Source organism: Aedes aegypti, chromosome 2, assembly GCF_002204515.2.
Source record: "Aedes aegypti strain LVP_AGWG chromosome 2, AaegL5.0 Primary Assembly, whole genome shotgun sequence".
Taxonomy (NCBI): Eukaryota; Metazoa; Arthropoda; class Insecta; order Diptera; family Culicidae; genus Aedes; species Aedes aegypti.
In genome coordinates, this window is record NC_035108.1 from 231,889,268 (window position 1) to 231,900,559 (window position 11,292).

Consider the following 11,292-nt stretch of genomic DNA (forward strand, 5'->3'; position numbering starts at 1 on the left):
TCGCTGCTGACAAGTAATTTCTCGGCCATCTTGATGCATGGGAAATTTCTGCAAGGAATCGATCAAGAATGCGCTTTTTTTCTGATCGCAATACGCAGTTGAAAAGAACTGTCAGATCAAATGGGAGTCGCCGTAGAAAATGTCTGCAAGGAATCGGCAAGAAATTTCTTTAGCGATTCTTTTTCAGTAGCAAATTAGGCTTAAAGGTGATAACGCCCGAAAAGCCTTTGGAAACCACGTGTGTAGCTCGAGCTCGTTGTTTCTGAGCAAATGAATGAATAAGCTTCGAAACCAACATAACTGGCAGGTAGAGAATGATCCTTTCTTCATAGCGTTGTTAAACAACGTGTAACTCCATTGAAATTCTCAGAAAAAAACGAGCTACACACATGGTTACCAATGGCTTTTAGGGCGAGATCATAAGTTATGCGAGTTTTGTTCGGGCGAAACATGATGACAAAATAATATATTGCTGGTTGCGTTTGACGTGCAAATTCAACCTAACTGGGAACCTAACTGGGCTTCAAATGCGGCAACACAAAGTAACCAAAGCATACAGCAATATAGGCGTATTTAAAATTGATTGTTTTAAACTCCAAGATGTTACAGGCATACAAAATTCGGAAAATATTCTTACAATATGCGTTATGAGAGGGGGAGTGGGTGTTGAAAATTGCCATTTTTGGCGTTATATTTATTTATTTATTAAATTATTGAATAAACCCTAACATTATGTATTAGGATCCATACCATAAAACCATCAAAATGCATATGGAAATATTACTCAATTTGAAAAAAAAATATACAGCGGGGATTCGCTTGTTGGAACACGACTGCCTTCCATCTAGCGAATCAGACCCGTTAGTTGGAACGACTGACAGCTGGTGAAAATGCTCCACACTAACGCATCTGGAGAGCAAATCGTCACGAAACGCACATATACATACGCATTTGTTCTGTATATGGAGACTTCAATGCGACGGTACTCAGACGTCAAAGTCAGTTTGACATTTTCTGTTGACATTTGAGTGCTTTTTAGTTGGAATATTTTCCAACCAGCGAACATTCAACCATTGAGTCGTTCCATTTAGCGGACCCCCAACGAGCAAATCCTCCTTGTATCCAGATTTTGGATGTTTTTCGAGACAGAGTGCATATTATTATCCTCTGAGTGTCACAAACATATCTACACCAGGGTACCCATACAATTGAGAGTGATAACCACTATTGTTTTTATTTTCGCTGTATAGAGCTTAGTGACATTTGAACACACGTAGACTAGCATACGCTCGTCATACACAGTTTGTTTTTGTTTTCCTCAAAGAAACTTGCACACCCTTTCCAGACTCAACAAAATGCCAGCGTGTGCTTCAGGTATCGCAATACCCGTTTTGCTTCCAGCCAGTCAGCTTGCGTCGGGCAGCTGGTCTTCCTCCCCAGAATGGAAACTGCAGCTGCAATATCTGGACGCGTGTTCACGGCCACGTACAATAAACCACCAATCAAACTGGCGAATTGGTGATCATTTGACAATTTGTCGGCATCTGTCTCCTCCTTTGATTGTGTGTGACCGGGACTGAGAGGAAACTTCGATGGTTTGGCATCCCTCATTCCGAAACGCTCCAACAGTTTTCGGATGTACGTCGACTGATTCAGGCTTATGCCTTCACTGGATCGGTTCACCTCGATGCCCAGGAAATGCTTGATGTCTCCCAACGACGTTACTTCGAAATGCTGGTTTAGCTCTCGAATGATTCGCTCATACTCTTCTTCTTCTTCGCAGGCAACGACCAGGTCGTCAACGTACACCACCAAGTAGGTGCACTTCTTCCCGGCTCGACGAACGTAGAGGCACGAATCGTTTTTCGATTGCTCGAAACCCATCTTCTTCAGGACTGCATCGAACGTTTGGTTCCAAACGCGGGCGGATTGCTTCAGACCGTACAAGCTTTTTCGAAGCATGCACACTTTGCCCTCGTCCTTCGTAGGTAGACCTGGTGGCCTACGCATGTACACGGTTTTCTCCAGAACCCCGTGCAGGTAGGTTGTCTTCACGTCGGCGTGTTTGACGATCATCTTCTTCTGGCTAGCGACAGACAGCAGAACACGGAAGGTGACCTGCTTGACCACCGGGGCGAACACCTCGTCGAAATCGGTTCCGTACTTCTGTGTGAACCCCTGTGCCACCAGTCGAGCCTTATAGCGCACAACGTTGCCACGTTCATCCAGCTTGCGCTTAAATATCCACTTGGATCCGATAGCTTTCCGATCGGCGGGGAGGTCAGTCAGCTCCCACGTGCGGTTTGCACGAAGCGATTGCAGCTCCTCCTCAATTGCAACTTTCCACAGTGCACTTTTGGGACCCTTGAGTGCTTCTTCGTACGTTCTAGGTTCAGGTGGCAAATTGTGTACCAAGCTACTGGTTTCGCGGTACCGAGCAGGAGGTACACCCTTGGTAATGCGCTCCGAAACGCGCACCGGAGTGGCTGGCTCATCAAACTCCTCGTCGAAAGAATCTTCACCGGATTCATATTCAGCATACGAATCGGCATCGTCATCATCAGGTTGAAGCACCGATTGCGTATCACGCGGTAGCGGTGAATCGATCTCGATAACATCGGTTGGCTTGATCGATTGCTTGACTGGCTTTTCTCCATCTAAAAAACGTGCATCTCGGCTGAACACCACCTTATCGGTGGACGGATCGATGAAACGGTACGCTTTGTGCTGATTGGAGTATCCCACCAGCGTCATCTTCACCGCTTTTGGCTCCAATTTGGACCTTTTCTCCGACGGGATATGCACGTACGCTTGGGTGCCGAAAACGTGCAGGTGGTCGAGATTCGGTTTCTTGCCGTACCAGGCTTCGTATGGAGTCATCTCGGTTAATCTCGTGGGCAGAAGGTTTTGCAAATAAGCAGCGGTGTTAACCGCCTCGGCCCAGTATCGGTATCCCATTTCACTGTCGAGTAGCATACAGCGTCCCATTTCCACCAAGCTCCTATTTTTCCGCTCTGCAACGCCGTTCTGTTGCGGTGTGTAGGCGGTCGTGAATTGAGGCGAAATTCCTTTTGAGCGGTAGAATCGTCCAAGGCGTTTGGACTTATACTCGCCTCCTTGGTCGGACCTGATGACTGTAGGATACCTGCCGAAACGCGTATGCACCATCTCCACATAGTCTTCGATTTTCTCGGCGGCTTCAGATTTGCGCTTCAAAAAATACACCACCGTAAACCGACTGTGGTCGTCGATCAACGTCATGAAGTAACGAGCTCCTCCTGGCGTCACGGTGTTCATCGGGCCGCAAATGTCGGTGTGAATCAAATCCAGCACCTTGGTGGACTGCGGACCAGATTGCTTCGGAAAAGGGAGCCTCGCCATTTTGCCTTCCAAGCAGCATTCGCACGTTGCGGTGACACCACAATCACGTACGGAAACGCCAGTCGCGAGCCCCTCGCGTACCAGCCGTTGGATCGCCTCGATGTCACGGTGGCCAAGCTTGCGGTGCCAGTCGTGCAAGCAATTTTTGGTGTGGTTTGTCGCAACGGTTTTCGAATCGTGGCTGCATACATTCAGGTGGTACAGACCACCACCCTTGATTGCCACTGCCGCCACGCGATGGTTATGCTGAATAACGCACATGCTGGCGTCGAATGTGACCAACGCACCCATGTCGGTCAGTTGTCCCACAGAGACGAGATTTGCATCGAGCTCTGGAACGAGGAGCACATTTGATAAGATTATCTCTTGTTTCTTACCTTTGTCGTCTTTGCAGAATAGATGGCCGCATCCTTTTCCAGCGACATCGGCCACGCGACCATCGGCAAGAGTGACGGACATTCCCGAGATTCACTCGGTCGAAGAACGATTTGTCACTGCACATGTGACTCGATGAACCCGAATCGATGATCCAGTTGCTTGATGGTTGCATCGCAGTAGGCGTTGGGTTGGCTGCGAACGCAAACGGCAACATCACCACCCCATCGTTGCCCTTGGCAACCCGCGCTTTCGGTTTTGATTGCTTGGCGTCGTTTTTCTGCTTCGCGTCGGTTTTTCGGCCAAGCGAGGGGCAATTTTTCTTCATGTGCCCTGGTTGCTTGCAATGGTGGCACGTGATGGACTTGGCTTCGACGCGCAAAATGGACTCACCTCGGCCGGATCTTTCGCTTCGCTTGAGGGCTTCATCCAGTAACTTTCTTTTCACCATGTCCATCGTCAGTTCGTCTTCGGGGCGGCTCTCCAGTGCGGTCGTCAGAGCTTCGTATGACGCCGGCAGGCTTCGCAGAATGAGCACAACCGTCAGTGTGGCTCCCAATTCCAGCCCGGCGTTCGCCAATCGTTGGAACAAATCCTCTATTTCGTGCAAATGGCGTTCCATGTCGTCGCCGTCCGAGTAAGTGAGGTTACAAATCCGCTTCAAGATGGACACTTTCGATGTGAGGGAGGTTTTCTGGTGATGGTCCCTGAGCGTCTCCCAGATTTGCTTGGCGGTGGCACACTTACGGATCAGTGACTGCTGCGTGATTCCGACGAACAGCGAAATCGTCCCTTGCGTCTTGGCGTCTCAGTTTGTCCACGCCTCGGTGACTGGTTCTGGCGCGTCTGTAGTCACATACTTCCACAGTTCCTCCCGCATCAGCAGACTTTTCAGCTGAAAACTCCAGCTCTCGTAATTGTCGCTTCCAAGTCTCTCCATACCGAATTTCTCCATTTCGTCGGTGACCGGCAAATCCAATTGCGGCGCGTCCTCAAACAAAACTTGTGGTTTTCCGGTTCTCACTAACCGAAAAAAGAACTACTTTTTCTCAACTTCCGAATGGCCCATAACCTATTGGAATGGCCGTAGGTCGGATAGACTAATAAAAACACGTGTGTGTTCAATGAACTACAACGGCAAAGTGAAAAATTTATTTTCTGGAAGCTTAATGCTAAGCGCTACATGCGCGTAACCATGGTGATACATTCAAATTCAAATTAGCACCGCATGCTGTGTCTTGCGTCGTCATCTCCTACACTTCTACACTAGGGCACCCATACCATTGGGCGTGATTACCACTATAGTCAAACCAAAACTACCCACTGAGTTAACCCAAATTGCCAGTTAACCCAAATTTGGGTTATCCCACGGTAGAACCGGGATGGTACACAAATTATGTCATGCTAAATTTTGACTTTTTCGACCACGTTTTTTGTATGAGTCCTTCGAAAATTTTGGAACGTGACGTAATTTGTGCATGACCCCCAAGTTGAGTCAGAAGTCAAGGTTAAGTTGAGTTCACGCATAACTTGTGATCTCACCCTAAAAGCCATTAGTAACCGAGTATGTAGCTCCTTGTTTCTAAGCAAATTAATGGCCCGGATGGAAACTATTATTGTCGCACCGCCACCAAACCGGATCGCGCCAGTGAGACTCGCGACGCGCCTCAACTCGCGCGATTTTGAAATCAGTTTTTTAGTGTGGCGCTGCATTCTTACGATTTTTATGAACACAGCGCACTATTCACATATTAGCTGCGACGCACGGGGCCCGAGAAAACAATAATTATAAATAAATGTTGGTCTTGATTTCTACCGGATACATAATACCAGTGTACGATAGAGGAGGATCTTCTCTGCATCGTAGCATTGTTGAATAACGTGTAAATCCATTGGTTTGCTCAATAACAACTAGCTACACACTCGGTTACCAATGGCTCTTAGGGCGAGATCACAAGTTATGCGAGAATTGTGGCTCCGTGTACGCATTAGATTACGGATAATTGGAAAATGTTCTTAAATTTAATTTTTTGTCTCTGGATTTTTAAAAACAAAAAAATCGATATTTATTATTTGATATCGACAAACGGTCCGTCAGAGACACACACTTTTGTAGTTCGTTTTTAGAGTGCAAAGAATGCTTTTTCTCCGATTTTATGCGTGTTTCAGTTTCAGCGTGTATCAGTGTTGTCTTTTATCGCTCATTCGCTTCGCTTTTATCTTTCACTCGTGCTCTTCGTCTGTGCACGACCGTGCGTGAATAGAAAAAAAGTTTTGCTTTTCACAAATTTTATGCAAACAGTTCGCTAACATTTTTGTTATTTTGTCAAGTGCTGAAAGCTTCTACCATCATGCTTACCAAGGAATACCGGATCTGCATGCCGCTGACTGTGGAAGAGGTATTTAAAAAAGTAGGATCAAACCTAGAATACAAAATATCATTCGTTTTTAAAATTTTATACACAGTACAAAATTGGACAACTTTACATGATAGCTCGCCACAGCTTGGAACAATCCGATGCAGGAAACGGCGTGGAAGTGATCGAGAACAAGGAATGCTACGACGAAGAGCATGGAAAGGGGCAATACACGGAGAAAAGAATTCACTTGTCCAGGTGAGCGCAGAAATTGATTTTCTCAGCTTGTTTTTATCTCGGTAGATCTTATCGGTACAAAGTGTTAAATAACGTACCTAGACCAATTTTTGGGCATTTGGGAACTTCTCACTCTCGGCACGTGGATGTTTGAAATTCTGCAAAGACAGCGTTTGCTGTGGTCAGCAACTTTACTACCGGTCTCTGTGCGGAATAGCGTTACCATAACTACTCTCATTAGCTAGCGCCCAGCTAACTTTGTTGGGGGCAGGATTCGTCATTGATTTCGGAATTTTCAAAAGCAGTTTTTTCGTTCAAAATCGAGAAAATTTACAGGAAAATGTGTTCACTGTATTCTATTCTCCAACCGAAACACAGTGAACAAATTTTCATCAAATAATTTTTAGTTTTGAACAGATACGTAGGTCAATTGAAGTAAAAATATCAACGAAAACTAAGATTTTAGAAAACCACGTTTGAAAATTAGAACTGACATAACTTTTAGCTCGGAAGACTTGAGGTTTTTCAGTGAGGTGTATATCGTTATGATATGATGTCAAATCTGTTACTTTTAGAATTCTTTTTGAATGGGTTACAATCATTAATGGATGTATTTTCGGAGGGGCAATGAAAATTTTCAGAACTATATGTTTTACTCACGTTTTTTGCATGGTGTTCGTTTTACCACCAACCGCTGTTCATTTTACCCACATAGTGCAGGTAAAATGAACATTTGCATCGCTTTTTGATAGCGATGAAAACATGTAAAAATTTAGCTATTTTAGTCTGAATCCATGTCGCTGCTGTAGATTACATCCCTGTTTTTGATGTTGTGCGATAGAACTATACAAATTTCTCGTTTTTCTATCAGAAACAAGATGATTCCCTTAAGGTGTTCATTTTACCACCCCTTCCCCTAGCACGTGTAATGCAATGATAGATTTTCTTGAATATTGCTTAAATTTTGTACAAAAAATCTGGTTTTGAAAATTTGAAAAACGATAATGGTTATTTTCCTGCTGAGTTTTATTTATTGAGCATGAGCATTAGGGTGTTCCAGAAAAAAAAAATCAACTTCCGAAACGTCATGGTGCTCAACCCTAGAATGAAAGATAAGATACTTAATAACATCTTTGAAGAACATATGAACTGGTATTTTATGCATCAGATTCAGTGACCCCAAATTTATTGGAGGCACATGATTTGATTCTTGAGACACGCAGAAATGTTATTTTTGTTATGCTGTGTAAGTAATTATAATAAAATTTCAAATGAGTTCGGATCCGTTTTGCCTGATGGCACTTGAGCCTTTGTTTAAACAAATACAGTGAATTTTATTCCCGATTTTAGCTCTTTCCCGATTTCGTCAACTCTCAATGCAGCATGAGGCTGACAAAATCGGGACATTACTGTAATATCTCTAGTCTGAATGTAACACGATTCTACCTTTTTTCTGTTGATAACAAATGAGGGACTTAAATATAAACTTCAAATCCTTATTTGTTTAAATTTTTCTGATGGTTATGTATTGAAAACTTGGACTTGAAAATTTGCACCAATTACAAAAATAATCTATTCTTAAAACAAATGTGAAATAATTATGTACATGCAGTTAAAAAATAATGCACATCTAGCAACATCCAATTCGTTCTTCAATGACATTATTACAACATTTTAATTATGCATTACAGCCGGCTACCGTACTGGATACAAGCATTCTGCCCAAAAGTTTTTTATATCGTTGAAAAGGGATGGAATTACTATCCATTCACAATCACAGGTAGGTGTTTATTTAGAATAAATTAAGAAACAGTTGATGTAAAGGTTCACAAACTATCTGGAACATTTAGTATAAAATTCATCAATTTTAACCCAATATTTCTAGCGCAAAGAATATAACAACGTGCAAATAGACTTCAATAATATATCTAATAATAACATTAATTTATTTTCTTCATATTTTTTTTCTAATCGTGTTACAGAATATACGGTAAGTTTGTTATCATGTCATAAAATGAAACATATAGTCTTGTAATATCTTTCTATGTTTTTAGTGTTCATTCATACCAAAGCTTAACATAACTATTCTAACAAAATTCGAGGATAATGCTGGAACTTCCGACAATGTAAGTTACACTTATATAAAACACTATTATTTTTCCGAACCTTGCAATTCGTTTTAAGTGTCTCTGCGTGCCAGATGAAAAAATAGAAGAAAGAGCTGTTGATTTCGTGGATATTGCTTTTGACGAATTAAATGCGAAACATTATAAGAAGGAGGAGGATCCAAAGTTCTTCAAATCTAAGATCACTGGTCGCGGACCGCTAGTGGAAGGATGGCGCCAAACTGACAAACCTGTGATGTGTTCCTACAAGCTCGTTCAAGTTTCTTTCGAAGTCTGGGGACTCCAAACTAAGGTTGAAGATTTTGTCCAACGCGTGAGTTCCATTTTTTTATATTTATTTTTATCCCTTTGGACGTCTAGTATTTGGGCATAGAGGACTTCCCCTAATAATCTGCTATTCGATTTTTTTTTGCAAAACTAAATTTGAGATGTCTCGGAATATTTAAGATTTAGTAATGGTTTGGTCAATAACTTTTACTGCATTTATTTATTTATCCTCACTTTAACAGTGCATTAGAGACGTTCTTCTATTGGGGCATCGACAAGCATTTACTTGGATAGATGAGTGGCATTGGATGTCTATAGACGACGTGAGAAAGTACGAGCACAAAAAACAAGAAGAAGCAAACCAAAAAGTTTTGGCTGAGCAGGCTCAGACCGCACCTGATCCCGATAGTGTAGATTAAGATAACTGTAATAACGTAGTATAACAAATGATTTTACATATATAAGACGCAACATATGATGTTCTTAAACATGTCAAATACATTGTTATAAATAAAATTGTTTAAGTATTATTTAGATATCACTTTCTTCAACGTTAAGATTAAAAAAAAACACCAGCTTTAACCTCTCAGCCGAAGTGAACCAAAAGTGCCTAGCACGGCGTGTATACGGGGAAGGTTTATCACAAAAAATAGGCATCGCTAAATCTTTCACCATTCGAAAATATAGGGTTTTAGCTTTCATTTGACGTGTTCCCCAAAATAATCCAACGAGGGATCCTGGACATTTTTTTTATTTAAATTTTTGTTCCTTATAATACATTATTTTTTTTAAATCAAATTATTGCGAATATTTTGTAAAATTTTACTTTCGTCGAGTTAGTTGCGCGCCGGCCAGTTACGCACCAGGGTTGCGCGCTGCCCAGATCCATTGTGTGTGGTCAACGAAAACGAGGACAAATGTCAAAACTGGTCTACCAGCTGACCATTGTGAAGTGTTTATGCATGCTGCAAGGTATAAATTTTGGTCCGTTTAAATATCAATTGACTGTGATACAAAAGTTGCGAAAACTTTTCTTAATTTTTCTGTGGTATTATTAATTGTGCGCCAGGTAGTTGCGCTCAGTGTTGTGTGGATTGAATGCTACCGTTAAGGGCAGTTTTGCTCTTAGCAGAGAAAACTAGCGCGCTGTCCATGATAAGAGATTCACCAGCTATATTAGGTCTAATTATGTAGAAGATATAACTGTCCTACATGATTTTCAGGGTTTAATGAGCCATTGGGCACTTATTCGATTAAATATGCTGGAAGTACGACAGTTGGACATTTATTCGCAGAGCAGAAGTATATCGATCCGAGTATATAACTGTTTCTTTACACAGTTAGAATACATTTACTTTTTTATTATTCTTTTGTCTGGCATTACACCTCTGCTGGAGTAGAGCTTGCTTCTCAGCTTAGAGTTTGTTGAGCACATAGTTATTATTACTTGAGTGTTCCTTTCCCAATCAATCATTAATCCATTTGAATATTGTGTGTGAGAACCAATCAAGTTTTTGATAGTACAATCTATGAATGCGATTGTCATCTTCTTTTTTGCTAGAATGAGTTATCTGCGTTGAAAGCCAGATATATCTCGGCGATCACATTCATAGACCGTGTGATAAAACTCACAGATGCCTCAGAATGTTCAAAAACAATAGTATTAGTAAAAAATGTTTCGCAAAAACTACTATCAGTATTGGTTCATTACGAGGTTGAAAAAAGTAGAACAGATCAACACTACATCAGCCTTCGGAAGAGCCGACAGGAATGAAACGAAATATGATTCAACGCCCTATATCCCAAGCCTTAGCGTAAAACTTTAAAAAATCCTCAATAAACATTACATTGAGATAGCCGAAACAAGTGAAATTCTGAGAACCTTCAGACGCGTATCTGTCAAAGGATACAAACTCTAGTGGAATTAAATGGTATAGTATACTGCTTCACGACTAAAAACGGCTGAACCAACGTGCGAAGTTCGATTTTTGATCAACTTCGCCGCGTCGCGAGTCACTTCGCTATAGTGCGCATCTATGCCCTTCACCGTGTGCATTATGCGCACTATTGAGAATCGAGTTGCGACGCGGCGAAGTTGGTCAAAAATCAAACTTTGCACGTTGGTTGACCCATTTTTAGTCGCGAAGCAGTTTACTAAATTCAATTTTTTCATCTACTTACACTGATAGGCAAAATAAAGTGCCCACCTTACCAGTTTTCGAATTTTTCTCATTGATTTGGTTCAAATTAAAGTTAACACACCTAAATCTTTTGTGATATTTTATTTTTGATGTTCTTTTTAAGTTGCACTTACGAAATTTTGATAAAAAGAAGAATTTTACTCAAAGAAAAAGAAAATCAATTTTTTTTTTTTTTTCCTTACTTTCATTTGTTAGGCACTCCGTGCACTTGGCCACTACTATGCCGAGGATCATATTTACAGAATCTATTTATATCCTAGTTCTTATTGCTATTTCTCTCATACCGAGCAGGTAGAGGAGAGTGCTGCCGTTGGTCCAATCCATATCCATATCGAAGTCCATTGGTGT

At 41.7% G+C, this 11,292-nt stretch overlaps 1 protein-coding gene across 1 annotated transcript; it reads left to right on the forward strand.

Annotated features, from left to right (window-relative positions):
* The first annotated feature begins 5,951 nt into the window (after positions 1 to 5,951).
* LOC5574372 (cytoplasmic phosphatidylinositol transfer protein 1) lies at positions 5,952 to 9,259 on the forward strand. The gene is made up of 7 exons (XM_001661374.2): positions 5,952 to 6,155; positions 6,223 to 6,371; positions 8,042 to 8,130; positions 8,333 to 8,340; positions 8,405 to 8,476; positions 8,535 to 8,789; positions 8,986 to 9,259. Exons 1-7 carry the CDS (start codon positions 6,108 to 6,110, stop codon positions 9,160 to 9,162), a joined length of 798 nt encoding a protein of 265 aa, XP_001661424.1. The 5' UTR covers positions 5,952 to 6,107; the 3' UTR covers positions 9,163 to 9,259.
* The last annotated feature ends 2,033 nt before the right edge of the window (positions 9,260 to 11,292 follow it).